This window comes from Arachis ipaensis, chromosome B10 (genome assembly GCF_000816755.2).
Source record: "Arachis ipaensis cultivar K30076 chromosome B10, Araip1.1, whole genome shotgun sequence".
Classification (NCBI taxonomy): domain Eukaryota; kingdom Viridiplantae; phylum Streptophyta; class Magnoliopsida; order Fabales; family Fabaceae; genus Arachis; species Arachis ipaensis.
The window spans coordinates 25,105,658-25,123,207 of NC_029794.2; the positions used below are offsets into that span (position 1 = coordinate 25,105,658).

Here is a 17,550-nt window from a genome sequence, read left to right on the forward strand (position 1 = left end):
GATTGATTGAAAATATTTATTTTGTTTTCATGAATTTAGATTTTGAAACTGTTTTTTTATTTGTGTTTGAAAAATAAAAAAAAAATGGGATACACAAGTCATAGTTTCTGATATGTGTTTAAAAAATTTAATTAAATTGGAGTACACAGATCTACATTTCGGAGTGCATATTTCAAATTTTTTTAATTTTTTAAACTCAAATCCGACGATCCGATTTCTATTTCCTAAATAAGATCATCACACTTTTAATACTAGAATAATTTAAAATTAAAAAGCATCCCATTGTTAAATCAGTATTAAAAATAATAATGTGGAAATATGTAGTGAAAGTCTATGATAATAGATGTTAGGGTTGGCTTAAGTGAAAAGAAACCTCTAACTTTTAATTACACTCCAATTCGGGGATGCCCCATCGGAGGTGTCGGAGCCAGCCACAAATTGGTCTCCCCATTTATTGCGTGGGCGCCGTGCCATAAATGCCGCTCATGTCAATCCTAATTCATGGCTACCACATCTGAACTAGAGTGTAAATTCAATTCGCAGATGCGCCGCCTATGCTTTTGTGAATTTTCAGAACCATTTATCTTCGTGCTTTTTTTGGAAATAATATAGTTGTGATATTTGTTTATATAAAAAAGCCTATGTATATTGATCACTTATATTAAGTAAATCTTTAAAAAATAATGTTTAAGTAATTTATTTATTTTTGTAATTTTTTTTATTTTGAAATTCAAATTTTAGTACATTTATTTTTATTCAAGGCTTATTTTTTTATTTTATTTTAATTCTGTTAAAACAAGTTATGAATTTTAATTTTAGTTTATAATTTTTAGGATAAATAAAACGCTAAGATTAATTTTATAAATTAACTTAGTGAAACATATTTAAGATTTAAATTAAGGCAACATTTTTAAAATGAGGTTTAAACAGTTTGCCACCTGTGCAAAGACTAACTTAAATTTGAATATTGTTAAAGGCCATCAGATAAAAATTCGTAACAAATTCCACATGTGTAGTCGAATTAATTTAAAATTGAAAGAAAAAAATTTAACTTAAACCTCCTATTTTTTAGATAGTATTACCTTTTCAAATTTCAAACGACAATGGAAACATTATAAATAACGTTAGAGTAGTCACTACTGTTCATGCCTCCCTAACAACTTGTTTTATGTTTCTGTGTTATTCACCCTTTTTAGCACTCACATTACCATTAAAGTGACATCATGACTGGTCGTGCAACTAGGAGCAGTTCAAAGAGGTTCGTAACGTCAAGTTTTTTATTAATTTTTTGGTGTCTAACTTTATTTCATTTTAATTTTTGTTTAATTTTTATTCGTTCCATACTATGCTTCGTATTTTATTGTCTACATGTTAGTATTAACCTATAAAATTGTAACTGATGATTAACTTATTTGAAACTCAATCTGACATTATTTACGTGTTTTTACTTTGTTTGAAGAGTAAACTCAACGCAAAAAAAATATGGAAAAAAAGGTCACGCAGAACGAAATCATCACCGTCGCGCAAGATGCTATTTGTGACATATCCTCCAGGTAAATCTCAATTTAAAGGTATTCCTAATTATTGTACCGTTTTAATAATTTTTATGCATAAATTCATTAATCAACCATGAATAAATATTTAAAATTAACAACTATATATTTCCGGCTTTATAAAAGTCAATTGTCTTAAAATTATTTGTTTAGTATTTGACTATCAGTTTTATTATTTACAATTTAATCCTATGTAAAATAAATTAATATTAAATAGATTTTTGTTACGGTATTTTTTTTTTTGTTATTTTCTCACAATAAGAGACTTGTATGACAATCTAAAAAAATTTTTTTAACTATAATTTAATTTCGCACTTGTGTAGTCAAAGTCTTTCCAAGAAGAACACAGAAGCCTCCTTCGACAATTTATTTGTCAGCAATCAACATTTAAATTTACTCTCAGAACCAATGTATCAATGTTTAACTGAATACATTGATTCAAAGATTTTGAGAGTGAAACAAGAGGTACAAATAACGATACGCCAAGAGTTTTAGAATTTGGCCCAAACATTAACTCCTCCTGCAAACACCATAATGTCTACTGCTGGAGGTGAAGAAGCAAATGGCAGTAGGGTAAGTAACAAGAATTAGTAATCTCTGTTTTAAGGATTACTAAAGTTTGCCAAATGCGAATTTCATGCTTAATAGTAGGTGAATATAGTAACATATGAACAGTACGAAATTGTGTTTAATGAAACTGAAAATGATCAAAATAAATATTTGTAATGTATACATTTAATATGCAGGCAACTAACTGTGATGGACAACTCATTAAGAATTCAAGAATGCATATGATAAACATGAAAAGACACATAACAAAAAATCATCAAGATCATACAAGAAGACTTACCAAGAACAACTTGAAGATCATGAAGAACACTATGAATGCATGAAATTTTCGAAAAATGCAAGATGCATATGCAAGTGACACCAAACTTATAATGTGACTCAAGACTCAAACAAGAAACAGAAAAATATTTTTGATTTTTATGATTTTCTGATTTTTTTGGTAATTTTTTTTTGAAAATTAATAGAAAAAGGAAAAATAAGGATTCCAAAATTTTTAATATGAATTCCAGGAATCTTGCCATGTTAGTCTAAAGCTTCAGTCCAGGAATTAGACATGGCTCACTAGCCAGCCAAGCTTTCAATGAAAGCTCCAGTCCAAAACACTAGACATGGCCAATGGCCAGCCAAGCTTCAGCAGGTGATTCAGACATGACACGCCTGACATACCCTACAGTCGTGTAAGAGCTGATGGTTGGAAGCCTCAGTCCAAAAGAATTTAGACATGGCTTTACAGCCAGCCAGGCTTCACATGCTTCATGAAACACTAGAATTCATTCTTAAAAATCTTGAATAAAATTTTTGAAAACATTTTTATTTTTTATTTTTATTTTTTTTTTCGAAAACAGATGAGAAAATTTTAGAAATATTTTTGAAAAATTTTTGAAAATAAAATAAAAAGAAAATTACCTAATCTGAGCAACAAGATGAGCCGTCAGTTGTCCAAACTCAAACAATCCCCGGCAACGGCGCCAAAAACATAGTGCACGAAATTGTGATGTCCAGGCTCAAACAATCCCCGGCAACGTGAGCAACTTGGTGCTCTGATCTCAATACATAATTGTCACAACTTCGATACAACTAACCAGCAAGTGCACTGGGTCGTCCAAGTAATACCTTACGTGAGTAAGGGTCGAATCCCACGGAGATTGTTGGTATGAAGCAAGCTATGGTCACCTTGCAAATCTCAGTGAATCTGATTTCTGCTCAAGTCCCTCAATTTCAGCCAGAAAATACCTGAAATCACAGAAAAACACACAAACTCATAGTAAAGTCCAGAAATGTGAATTTAACATAAAAACTAATGAAAACATCCCTAAAAGTGACTAGATCCTACTAAAAACATACTAAAAACAATGCCAAAAAGCGTATAAATTATCCGCTCATCAATGGACAACTGTGTGTGTTGGATGTCGTCAAATGTGAAGTTGAAAGATTGCGTTCATTGACAATACTAGTAAGTAAAAATTATTTTATTAAGAATATGTTCATTATGAATAATTTGACTATGATTTCATGATTATTTTTATTTCAATTGACGTTTGAAATCCCCAGAGATATGCTGGTCAATGAAGAAGAAGCAATGGTAGCTATATACTTATATAATGCTAATGCCTCTCTCGAGTAAGTATCTTGTTAATATACATATAGATAAAAGTTGTTAAATATTTTATTTCACGTGGTAAGATTATTTATTTATTTATCTATTTATTTTTACAACAGCGAGAAAATACTTGTATACGAAGGTGTGGATGGTTGTAGAAGATCATTCGATGCACTTAAGCCTATGCGACAGATAGATGCTAATGTAACATTCCAAATTTTTTTCGTTAAATTTTTTATTTTTCAAACCTCTGAGACTAACTTTATTTGTTACCTTTAAACTTGCTAGATATTAACAATGGTTGCATGCAAAATGACTCATGATGAAAAAAACCGTTCCGGAGGTCCAAAGATATGGTTTCTTCCACCTAGGGTCTCCGTAAGTCATATGAATTCAAGGTCTACTATATGCTTTAATAAAACAACCAAAGTGAATCACAATTTTCATTGACTGTAAAACTTGATAGGAACAAGCACTTTCCTTTTTCTACCCACCATCAGAGGTGGTAATGAACCATTCAACATACTTATCTGATGTTAGCAGCTTATCAAAGGTAGCTAATGTATTTGTTTTAACTTTGAAACCTACCCATCTACTTTCATTTGCCGTTATATGTTTTTATAATATTGGGTTTTTGTGATTTTTAGATTTATGTACCAATTAAGGACATCTTTAAACACTGGTACTTATTATGTGTTGACGTGAAGAAGAGGAAGTTGATATGTATAGATCCGATGCAACAACGACCAAGGAAAACCATAAGGGAGCGACAGATTCGACAACTAGTGAGTTATTCATGCTTCTCAATTGAATTTGTTGCCAGTAACTCATTTAATTTTCAGCAACAATTACTTATAGTTATAATTGCTGTCAATGTAGGCAAATTTCATTGACTGGATGATCCATGAACATTTGGCCGATGAGAGATTAGTGGGTAAGTTAGAGTTGGATGAAGTTGCATATCAACTCGGTGAATTTCAGATCTATTATCCACAGAATCTTCCACAACAAGATAACTCGTAAGCCAAGTTACTATATGAATTTAAGCAAATTCAAATAAGTTTCTAGGAAAGATGAAACAAATACTTTAATTCGTATGCCTCAGGTTTGATTCTGGGATGTGGGTTGCTAGATGGCAGTTATATGCTGAGACCAGAAATTCATTTATCATACCAGTGAGTATAACATTATAATTGCTGATATTGTATCCTTATTGAATAGAATGTTCACTAATTTATTAATTTCACAACATGCAGCCAGTGGACGAATCTACTCGCATGCGATTGGCCTTAGACTTAGTGCTGAGTAATTACAATAAGGTCAAAGAAAACACCATCGAAGCCACAAAGAAATTGGTCACCAAAATTAACTGAAATGCAGCCATTTTTTATGTTAATGATCTGAGTCTTATTTATTTTTCAAAGTTTAAGATTTTTTGAATTATTTACATTGACAGGGTTAGGTATTTTATTTTAGTAAGACTTTATACTATAACCGTTTCTAATTATTTGTTTCTAATTCTGCCATTTTTATCGATAGTATTGTGTTGTTTCCATTTATTTTACTAAAATTGTAAACTAAAATAGAAGAGACGTTGTAACCTCAAAATTGAATGAGTAGGTACACTACACTACACAATAATTACAATTTTACAGAAATTATATAGCAAAGGTGTTAGAGAACTCCGCATGTTCACCCGAAAACTCTGCTCCCTTTGTAATTTAACTGATAGCGGTTGTTGTTCTGAATAGTTTGGGTGGTAGAAACCCCCCAAAAATTAAATCTACGAGAATCAAAAGATACTCTCACATACATACCCGCCAAACCAAAAACCCCGATAGCCCCAAACCCGCGAAAAATAAAGCACTCACCCAATTTTGTGACCCTATTTTCAGCCTTTCCTGCAAATTGGCAACGACGTCTGCTCCCCCGAGGGTCATCACTGTTCATAGTGACCCTCTTCTCGGACTGATCTTTAGGTTAGTGGGTTTCTTATTCTCTTCCTTGAATTGCTGTCGTATTTCACTTTTTCCCCCTTTTTTTCAGATGACAAGTCAAGCGGAGAATTACATTAGATGTTAGTTTCTTCTCCCTTTAGAAAGTCTTGGAAAGTATAAGAGAAAATTGTTCATCTCAACTCATACTACATAAAATTTTGCCCCTTTCCAGAGGATAGGGTTTACGAAAAGTTTGGTCTATTCATCATGCCATGTCTTCCAGCAGAGGCTGAGAAACTGGAAATTGATCTTCATGTTGCTCATCGTAGATCTGTTATATCAACATTTGTTCCATTTGGAGTTGTAGAATTCGACAATGATGAGGTAAATTGGATTTTATTTTGTGTTAAGCAGAAAAAAAAAGAATTTTAAGAGTATGATTGGACTCGTCCTCTTGCAGATTAAGATGGCTGAACATTTTTAAGAGATGTTCCTTAAAATTATTCTTGACCGATCCGAATTTGTGTCCGATCGTGTAACCCTAGTTAAAGGTGCTGAATCTCACAATGATTCTTCAACTAGGTCTTGTACTTTGATTAGTATCTTCTTGTTCATCCCAATTCTTGTGTTCAGTTTTGAAACTTGTCGTAGTCCATCAATTTAGTATCACAATTTGACATTATCATGCTTGTGACAGGCAGTTCAAGAGGTTGTCTGCTATGGAATTATCAGATTTTGGTTGATTTCTTATTATGAGTTGTGGAGTCATGCTTCTGCAGCAGGCAGGTCTTCTGATTCTCTACTCCTATAATCGTATGTTATATCATTATTTTTTTGTGTTGATAAGGTATAATGCCATATAATGAATTTGTTTTATTCATCCTAAATATCATGCCGCCTCATATATCAGGTTAGCATATCATATGATTCCGTGGTCAAGGAACAATTAAATACTAATGTGGTATTCAATGTTTTAGAGGTGATCATTTTCGTAATATATAAGGCTCAGTTATAGGGAATAAGTAGTTCCCTATATGTCGATCCTTATTGTCAATTTTCAATCAAGAGTAATGTTAATGTGAGAAAGATATTGGCGTTACAATGGAAGGGAAATAATTCAACTCAGACATCAGTATAGATGAGATTGAGATTGCTTTGGCTACAATCACAGAGCCTCCAGTTGCCCAGTTGCGAAAAGTGGTGAAGGAGAATCTAAAGAAGAAGAAAGGTCATCACCAGAAAAGTGACGAGAAGATGGAAGAGAATAAGGAGGTTGTGCACAAGGAGGTGGTGCAGACGGATCATGTGCAGGAGAATGTGAAGAGTCATGTTAAGGATGAGGATAAGGAAGTGGTCAAGAACCCAACTGAGAAACACAATTTGGAAGCAAGACCTGTTAAGCGGCGAGAAACTGCGATTACAAGGACAGTGAAGTTCATATTTGGAGAGGATATACGATGGGCGCAGCTGCCGGTGAATTGTAGTTTGACGATGATAAGGGATACAATAAAGGATCGGTTTCCACAATTGAAGAGTGTTCTTGTGAAGTATAAGGATTGAGAAGGTGATTTTGTTACAATAACCAATGTTGCTGATTTAAGGCTAGCTGAAAGTTCCGGTAATGTGCTGGGATCAATTCGACTTTATATTCCTGTGAAGTGGATCCTTCACAGGAACCATCTTATGATGATAAAACCATGGGACGTGGGGTGCCAACTTATGTTAGCAAATCAGGTGAGGATATAGAGAATGTAGCTAGGCAAAGAGCCGAACCGGTAGCAAACCGGGTGATTACTGTGGAGGACTGGCTTGTCCAGTTTGCAAGGCTGTTCAAGAACCATGTTGGGTTTGACTCTGATGCATATCTAGATATTCACGAGGTTGGAATGAAGCTATATTCCGAAGCAATGGAGGATACTGCATTGGATGATGATGCTCAAGAACTGTTTGAAATTGCAGCTGATAAATTTCAAGAAATGGCAGCTTCGGCATTGTTTAATTGGGGGAATGTTCACATGTCTAGGGCGAGGAAGCGTGTATCTTCTGCAGAGGATGGATCAAGAGAGTCTTTGGAGAGTATCAAGTCTGCATATGACTGGGCTCAAACTGAGTACACAAGAGCAGAAACGAGATACGAAGAGGCCGTGAGAATCAAACCCGACTTCTATGAACGACTTCTTACACTTGGGTATCAGCAGTTTGAGCAAGCAAAGCTTCATTGGTGTTATTCGGTGGCAACCAATAAGGACCCGGACATTGGTGCTTCTGAAGAGGTTTTGCAGTACTATAACAAGGCAGAAGATAGCATGGAGAATGGCATGTTGATGTGGGAAGGGATTGAGAAGCAGCGTTTGAATGGATTATCCAAATTCGACAACTATAAAGAACAGTTAGAGAAAATGGATTTGCATAATCTTTTCCGGTATGTTTCTCCGGAGGAAGCCGAAGAGCAGGCTTCAAAGATGAGGTTATAGGTATATCTTTTATGGGGAACGTTGTTGTATGAGCGCTCTGTTGTGGAATATAAGCTAGGCCTAACCAATCATTCAAAAATCTGAATCATCTTCAAGCTGCCATTCCAGTTTTAGGGGCCACAACAGAAGACCCAGCTGATATGGAACCCATCCCGGACTCTTCGTTACTTGTAGACGCACAAACCGGGATATTGGGACCAAGGCTTGATGTTTTCACTTGATCAATAAAAGCCGACTTAGCTGCTGAGGTTGGTGCTGTTCCACCACCAATGTTCCTATCTTTTTCCATCTTATGCTGATTTTTCACACTGTCATGTCTTTTGCGCTGATCACAAAGCAAACACCACAGTCCATTACAAATGCGTGAGAGTAACATAGTTTATAAATCCATAACACAATATGACGGATCAGCATACAACAAATGTCTAGACATAGTTATAGTATGAGATACCTTAGGGAGGATGCTGCTGATATTTGTTTCTGTATCATCGTCTACTGGCTCCTTTGGGATTCTACCAGGAGCATTAGGACAACTTTTGTTGTAGTGCCCTGTCACACCGCAGTTTGAACACTTTCTCTGTTGCTTGAATTTTGAGTTTTTCTTGGGAGCTCCCTTACTCTTCACCACCAATGGGTCACCAACGCAGTCATCGTCTAAGTTAGTGTTATGTGGATTTTCACCTCACTTTTGGAGTTTTGTAATTGTGTCGACAACACTATTCATTGCTTCGACAAAATCACTTGAATTCTTACAGGCCAAATCCATCAACCTAGAACACTCAGCACCCAACACACCCAAACGACACTTTAGTACCTTATCAGAATCACTTGGATCATCGACGTTTGACTTCATGAAGTCACTCTTGGCATTCTTCGTCCAACGCTTGCACACTAAGCTTTCTGGAATAACTTCAACATGTTGGTGCTTTAGGCAGGCGAATATATGCATGCAGGGAATTCCTCTATTTTCGAACCACAGACACTCGCAACGGAGAATCCCCCGAACTCTGTCAAACTCAACCACATGATGAATCTCTGGCACTCCAAAAATGTTACACTTGAAGTATAGTTTTCCACCATCCTGAATTACCAACTCTGTATTCATTGCACAAGTACCCTCAATTTCCTTCCTGACCTCCCAGAACATGTTACGAGTGAAAGTCTTTGCAGCAAAATCTTCAAGTGTCGGCAAAGAAGTCACAAGTACTGGAGCGGTATATTTACTATTGAACTCTGCGACTCTTTCATTGTTCCTGTAATGGCTAACCACGGTCTCCATGTTATTGATGAATTCAAGAAGGGTATCTTTCTTTCTCACATATGCTTTTATTAGAGAGTTAATCCCTTCACACTGGGATGTTGTCCTGATTTGCCCAAAAAATTGGTCCTTCAAATATGCAAGAGCCCATAGATTCCTCATCTCATAGGTTTGGACGACCCAAGAGTTGCTTGATAAGTTATACCTGGCCACCATATCTTCCCACCTGACCTCAAACTCTTCAACACTCACATTGGCATAAATCAATTGCTTGAAGTCCATTAGAAATCCACTATTCTTAACCTTCTCGCATGCATTCCTATGTAAGTGCCATGCACATAGTCGATGTGTTACAGAAGGAAAGACCTGTTTAATTGCTTCTCTCATTGAAAGATCTCCGTCGGTGACAACTGCCGTAGGGTGTTTACTCCCCATTGCTTCCAAAAAAGTTTCCAAGAGCCACTTGTATGAACCAATATCCTCATTAACAAGAAGACCACAACCGAATACGACGGTCTGCCCATGATGATTACTACCAGAAAATATAACAAGTGGTTTATTGTAGACATTCCTATTGTAAGTCGAATCAAATGTCAATACATCCCCAAAGCACTCATAATCAATGCTGTTAGTCCCATCAGCCCAGAACAAATTTTCCAATCGATTCTCATTACTTAATGTGTACTTGCCAAAGAAATAAGAATCGTTCCCAACTTTACCTCTCAGATAGCTTATTGCAGCATTTGCATCACCACCCTTCACCTTTTCCTTCCTATATTGAGTAATGAGGTTGTACATGTCTTTTTGGTTGAATGGCAAGTTTGCATATCCACCTTTTTGAGCAGCCAAGTATCCCAAGATGTGACAGGTCCTGATACCTATGTCGTGCAAATTATTTGCCTGAGCTTTATCCGAGACACTGAATGTGCGATACTCAGGCATCATGCTAACGTCGAGTGGAGCAACTAATTCATGAGAGTACTTTTCGTAGAACGAAACAACCTTCCATTGCTAAATTTTTGTATCTAGTCTTGCACGAATTCTAGCCGGGCAACAACTTCGAGTTAGGGGTCGGTGGTCCCTGATTCTTTCGTCCTTTTCAACCTCTTCCTTTCTTGAGCCCGCCCGATTGCAAACAATTTGGCGCATAATTACGGAACCATCGTTATCGCGTCTGACTTCATCCAACCTCACAGCGAAACCGTGCATCATTGCATAAGTCTTGTAGAATCGATAGACAGCTTCCTCATCTGTAAACTGAAGTTGCATGATATCTTCTTGTGACAGCTCTGCTATTCTCTTATCTTGAGGTCTATCTTCATCAGCCTCTGAATCGTCGTCTAAAAAGTCTAGATCGTCTCCTCTAAGGAACCCAACATCGGAGTCTGATCCGAAAAAATCACTATCCAACGGATCCATCTCCCAAAAACGAAGATACACCTCCAATTTATAAAAAAAACAAACACATCACGACACAATTAACATTTCACAGATATGTAGACTACAAAAATTACCACTAATTCACATAAAATACAGTAACACCTTTTAAGGAACTAAAAGTTTTTAATACAATCCATCCAATTGTATTTACTTTTATGTCCCTCATTTGGTTGACTATCTTCTTTGTATCTTAAAGATCTAAGCATAACAACATATATTTAGATTATTTTTTTTTAAAAATGAGCATCAATGATTTCATCACTTTAGAATTTCATTTGTAATGGTCTGTACGAAATAGAATGACATTCTCACCAAAATTGAGGTGGCTGCGATGGTTGGCGTGGCTGCAGTGCTGCGGGCAGCGGGGCTGGGTAAATGGGTGGGTAGAGCTTGATTTGCCTTTTTCTTTCAATTTCAGAGAGGAATGGGGCTGAGGTGCATTGAGTTTCTGCAAAATGATAAAAAAATATAACTTAACTTTTTTAATGCTTACAGAAATTATATATTCAGTCATCTTATAAAAATATTTAATTACAAAGTTGTCCTATTTTAGTTAAGATATTAACTCAAACTAAAACTAAACATCCATAATAATTAGCATTAAATCATATCCAGATTCAACATGTATAGCATTTAGTTCAGTTAGTACAAGTAACTACATTTATCCCATAATACATCACTAACCAATAATAAACTGTTATTTAGAATATCCAAAAATTATGTGCATTTATTTCATCCAAGCCTATATAAATCAGATTCAGTTCCATACTTTGTTCTTTCCTAGTATAAACAATTTGATGGAGTCCTTAATAAATCTATGTTCTACACAATTCAAATAAAAGACAACGGAGTATCAATTTAAGACGCATCCATGTCCCAGGTTCCCCTCACCTTTTTTTATTTTTAAATATCATTTCTTTTCTCAGTAAAAGCATAAGTAAAACTACATTAAATACAATAAATCAGAGGAATGAAAGAGTCAAAATAATGTCATAGTCCGTACTCCATATAATATCCTCACTGCCTGAATATAGTATGCTGTCTAGTTGAAAATGTGTACTACAATATCGGTGCCCAATATTCAGAAGAGTTCATATAGTTACAGTTTTCAGGATCTCATCCTCTAACATGCAAGATGATTATTAGGTATACATAACATCAGCTAGTAACAAGAAGAGTGTGGCATTCTTATGTCTAATACATTTCAAACTCTTACCGAATCTTACCCTTTGCAATTCTGGAAAAGTTTACTCTATATCAAGTAATGAATTCATATATACTGGATTAAACTGCAAAAATTAAAGAAAAAAAAACCACGTGCAAAAGCACCATTCCTAGAGGATGTAATTTATACAGTCTAACATAATAAATGCATCCATGACCAATTACACGACTTAATCTCGTGACCTTAAGGTCATACAAAGATAACTCAACCATTGCTCCAAGACATCTCTTTTATCAAAATGCAAATAGTTGAAGATAAATTTCAAACCAGCATAACAGCACCTTTTCTGTTTGTTGTACAGTATTGTAAGACCTCGTGTAATGCCACTGGTTTGATATCTAACACTACCCTCCAACCAGGTTACAAGAGTAGGATCAACAGATGCAAGAAATGCGGTGGGGTCATGAAGGTAAACCCCTGCACAGAAAAAAACACATACATTAGAAAAAAAAAGCAAAAAAAAAATAGGTTAAAGTCAGTATAAAATGCAGAGGCAGCAGCTGAAAAACCAAGGATTTTCCCATTTCAGAAACAGAAACGTCTACCCAAAACATGTTATAGTTGTGAGCTTAAGTAAAAGATAACTATAACAACAAGAAAAGATTATAATTACTATAAGTGGATTATATTAATTTCACAGATTTGAAGTCAAATTCCATCTACTTGCGCAGGGACCCAATTCAACAAAGCAACCATTGCTTACCAACTTTTTGTTTTTCTATACAGCAACTCGCTGACAAATGCTTTCCATAATCCCACATAATCATCTTTTAATATTTGGTACACAACACTTACTCTTTCTGTCCCTAATTAATTGCAAGAAGATAAAATAAAAAAACAAAAGAAAACACCAACAACAACACGACATCAGCAACTATAACATGAAAAGTTCGGAAAAATAACACAACAACATCGAAGGTGTGTCTGATCAAAATTAAATCTACTCTTATGCCAATTACATACTTCAATTCCAATTAACTCAGTCCAGAACAAAATTAAAGGACATCAAGCAAACAATGAACAGCACAAAACTCAGGCTAGAATAAACCAATATAAATACTACAAAATGATTCCAAGTCACAGCAAACAGAATTCAAATTCCATCTAACGAAGATCATGAACAAAGTTAAGTAGTTAACCACAATACATGATTCCTATTCCCCAGTCACAGAAAATAAGACATGCAGAACTAAAAATCATGAACAACTTAGGTTAAGGATCTTAATGATAAAAAGTTTATTATTGAATAATATGTATTTCTTGATTCAAAATTGGTGTCTTAGGCATCAACAAGTTAACGACTGTGACTAGGACAAGTATAAAAGGATACTATAGGAGTATAGTAGATATAGTAGAAAAATTGATCTGATTAAAAACTATGATGAGTTAAATATCTCTTTAATAGAAGTTCCAATGATATACTGTGATAACTTCAGTGCAGTATTATTAGCTGTCAATCCTATTTTACATTATAAGTCTAAATATTTTAAGACATACTTGTATTTTTTTAGAAATCATGTAAATAACAAAGAAATCGGAATACACCAAATCTCAAAAACTGTGCAAGTGGATGATATTTTCACAAAGGTTATACACTCATAAAACTTTCTACACTTCAGAGACAAACTTAACATTAGTGATCAAGGTCAAATCAGCACAGCAACAGCAGTTTTCTAGAAAGCATAATTTAGAGATGATGAAGATCAAAGAAAAAAGAAACAGCTTAAAAAATAAGAAAATTAGAGATAATGATAGGAGTTACGGTATGTATATATCTTAGTAAGGACTTTCTTAATTATAGTTAGTAATGGGTCAGCACAAATTAGTTATAATTAGCTTAGCTATAGCTAGAGGTTAGTAAGAAGGAGTACATGCTAACAACTTTTGTTAGTTAGTTTATAATAGTAATTTCCTTTCTCATTATAATTCACTTGGCTTTCACCTCATGTCATAACAGAATCATCTCATTTGGATTGATTCAATGTATCTCTCAACCAATTCCTCTTCTTCCTTCTCTACCCTCTAAGGCTTGGGGTTTTTTATTTCAAACAAAATGATTCTAAGTCACAGCAAACAAAATTCAAAATACAGCTAACAAAAATTATGAGCAAGATTAAGTAATTAACCAAAACAAATTATTCCTATTTCCTAGTCACAGAAGATAAGATATTCAGAACCAAAAATCAAGCACAACTTTAAAATTTCAGAATTAGTAACCACAAGCATCAACAGCGCAAAACTCAGGCTAGAATACACACATAAATGAATACTACACAAATACAAGTTTCTTCAAATCCTCTACCAACTCTTTAGGGTTCAGTTATAGCAAAATACAACACAAAATATCTGTCTAATCTTAATACTTATAAAATTAAGCATACTACAGAACAAGAGCAGTTGGATAAAAGGGCCACCATCAACACCGAAACAATCACAAGCATACAGAACATGTGAATATTATTATACCAAACATAATAATAAAATAGCTCTTCTAATGCATCTCCAAAAATATCCCAAATAAAGAAAAATACATAATCTGATCCACCTGGTTCAGAAAGCTACATACATTAGAAAAATTAAGAATCAACTAAGAGAAAAATAAAAAGAAAGAATGGTTGATTCGATTCAATTGACTGAGATGAAGAATCAAACAGGGCTGAGAAGCTGAGAGTTTAAATGTTAAACCTCAATATTCAAGTAACATGACTCCATTATTGTTATTATTACACCCTTCTGATGTCACAAATTCAATACATATTATGGTCCGTTGACACTAGTGTATTCACAACTTGGCCACATCATTCTGATTCATACCTTAAGTAGAAGAAAAAGTCCCAATAAGCTTTCATTATAATTTTTTACAAAGAGTTGGGGCTTTGGTTCGGAGTTCATGCCATTGATAATTACGAGAGGCATGAAGCCGTGAATCAGTAACATAGGCAGTGCAAATTTTAACAAAGTTCACCACAATGAGTAACAACAAGAAAAAGCACTGAAGGAACACTCAGTAATATAGGCAGTTCAAATTTTAACAAACCTCATCATGATGATTAACAACAACAAAAAGAACTGAAAGAACAGTGAATCAGTAACATGGGCAGTGCAAATGTAAATTTTAAAAGTTATCAACTTAAAATTTATCATCAAATACAATCAGTGAGCAAAGCCAAGTATTCAAGTACTGACTGAGCATTCTGTTCTGATTCTGTGACTGAGAAGCAATAAATTCAGCAAGAAGTGCAAGTTACAGCAATAAATTTAACAAATCCTAGTAAAGTACCGATTTACAGCAAAAAGGCGAATTTATTGATTACCAATTCAGCAACATGCGGGAACACAGGGAGAAACATATGCAAATTAACCATGCACAGCCAGCTGTTTAATGCCTTTTTAATCAGAATAAACAACCAAAACTAGTGCATGGATGATATGCACATAAAATCAGATGAAAAAACCTGTTTACAGAGGTCTTCAAGGAACTCAGACTATGAACTGGGTTTCATGTCATTGAATTTAACAATGAATGAATGCTTGATGAGCTCAATTATCATTTCGCATACATATTACCATAGTTCTCACTCACTAATAATGTACCTCCTAATTGCCCATAAAACCCTTATCATAGTCATATCATATTTCATTAAAAAATCAAAACGCATACATAAAATATTTATTAGTGTTTAACCAATGCAACCCATTAAGTCCTAACAAAATTAGAATTTAAATCAAAGGGATGCACTAATCATGGACTTCAACACCACATCTAACTTTCATAGTAAACAATCTCAAATACAATGATCACCAATATCCAGCAAATAAACAATAAATATACAGCAACAAGTTAGCAAATAAACAAGAACAAGACCTAAATAGAAAATCCAACAAATGAAGTCACAACAACCGAACAATTTGACAAATTAGTATAACAGCAGGCCAACAATTTAGCAAATCAACTTAAGAAATTCAATAACAGAAAATCACAACAAAAAAACGGTAACACAAGAACACAAGAACAATTAGCAAATTAAGAAGTTCACAATAACAGTTTAAACATTTACCAGAAGAACACTAATGCAAGTGCAATCATCATGCTAACATGTTTTCTGCAAAGATGCTATTTGTACAGCTAAAATTTCCTAATTACTATGATCCAATTATTCTAATTTCACATGCAATCAACTTAATAAGTTTCTAAAAGCTAGAAAGTATAAAACCAACCAGAAATATGGTTAAAGCAATTCATCAAACATGTTGAGTGCGGTAAAATTAAAACGAAATAAGAGAATTCAAAGCTTGATTTCATCGTGATAGAGAAGAGAACATAACTTTTGTAACTTTAATTTAGTCTACCAAAACATCCAAACCAATACCAAATAAAATAAGTACTTATTGTAATATAAATCATAGGTTGCAGAGTTCGAAGAAGAGTGTTGGTGTTGTGCGAGTGTATTGTCTGGTGGCGGGTTTAGGGAACTCACTGTGTGGAGCGCGCGGGTTGGTCGTAGAGTTTGAAGCAGAGCAACGTGGCTTCCAAACGCACGCGAACTCGAACGGTGAACGGCGATTGAACGCGAATGGTGAACGCCGAGCGAACGCGTACGGCGAAGAATGCGATCGAAAACGCGAACGTGAACGGCAAACAAACAGTGACGGAAGTGGGGCTGAGCAGACAAAGACGACAGATGCCGAGGTCGAGGAAGCAACCGCGATCGGTGACAGCAAACAGGGTTTGAAGATTTGGAGCACGAGGGACGCTAGATGACGGATGGCGAACTGTGAGTGCGACGGACGGCGGCAGTATGACACTCCTTGTGGCGGTGGTGTAGGCTTATAGTGCTAGGGTTTTGTGGTTGGGTTTGGGTGATTTCTTTGACTGAAAGAAAGAAACGGAGAAAGGGAGAAAGAAACGAATGAGCTTCCCTTTTTTTGTGTAAACCGGCCTGGTTCCGGTTCGATCCGACAGGTCGGCTTTTGTGCGATTCAACGATTTTTTGCCGGTTTTTTAATTACCAGTTTTATATGCCTGCTCGGTCTGTTAGTGTTATTAGTTTGCGGTTAAACCGATCCGATCGACCGGTCCATTCCAGTTTCGAGGTTTATTGTTGAGAACAAAAACCGCTATCAATTAAGCATCAACACATTTCGCGTTCAATAGTGAGGTTGCAATTTTTCATCTTTTTATTGCAATATTTTTTCTATAGGAGCAGCATGAAAGAGGTCCTGATGGAGGACCATGCTCTACTCTCTTCATTGCAAATCTTGGTCCAAACTGCACTGAAGATGAACTGAGACAAACTTTCTCAGTGTGAGTTGTTGTGTCTATAATAAAGTTGTTCATATTGGAGCAGTGCTGGACCTACTGGTTCTTGTTATATCTTGATCTTACAATGTTCATCTTTCACTTGATTTTGAGTTTTTACTATCGAGCTTTAATGTCTTAAATCCATTTTCCAGGTATGCTGGATTCAACATGGTCAAAATCCGTTCTAGAGG

At 35.1% G+C, this 17,550-nt stretch overlaps 1 protein-coding gene and 1 pseudogene across 1 annotated transcript; one reads left to right on the plus strand and one right to left on the minus strand.

The window, feature by feature from the left end:
- Positions 6,552 to 8,218, plus strand: LOC110268389 (annotated as a pseudogene).
- On the minus strand, positions 8,817 to 15,627 carry LOC110268390 (protein FAR1-RELATED SEQUENCE 9-like). Its single transcript, XM_021114513.1, has 8 exons — positions 15,618 to 15,627; positions 15,209 to 15,268; positions 15,095 to 15,126; positions 14,965 to 15,049; positions 12,325 to 12,474; positions 11,936 to 11,955; positions 10,548 to 10,832; positions 8,817 to 10,394 (listed from the first exon to the last, which is right to left on the minus strand). The coding sequence occupies exons 1-8, from the start codon at positions 15,625 to 15,627 to the stop codon at positions 8,817 to 8,819; spliced, it is 2,220 nt and encodes a 739-aa protein (XP_020970172.1).

What these genes read in the sequence shown, in the direction of transcription:
- LOC110268390 (XM_021114513.1), bottom strand. An exon ending in GAAAAGGTGCTGTTATGCTG is followed by an intron (nt 11,956 to 12,324) that starts GTTTGAAATTTA and finishes CTTGCATGTTAG; the next exon opens with AGGATGAGATCCTGAAAACT. An exon ending in GACGCGATAACGATGGTTCC is followed by an intron (nt 10,395 to 10,547) that starts GTAATTATGCGC and finishes TAGCAATGGAAG; the next exon opens with GTTGTTTCGTTCTACGAAAA.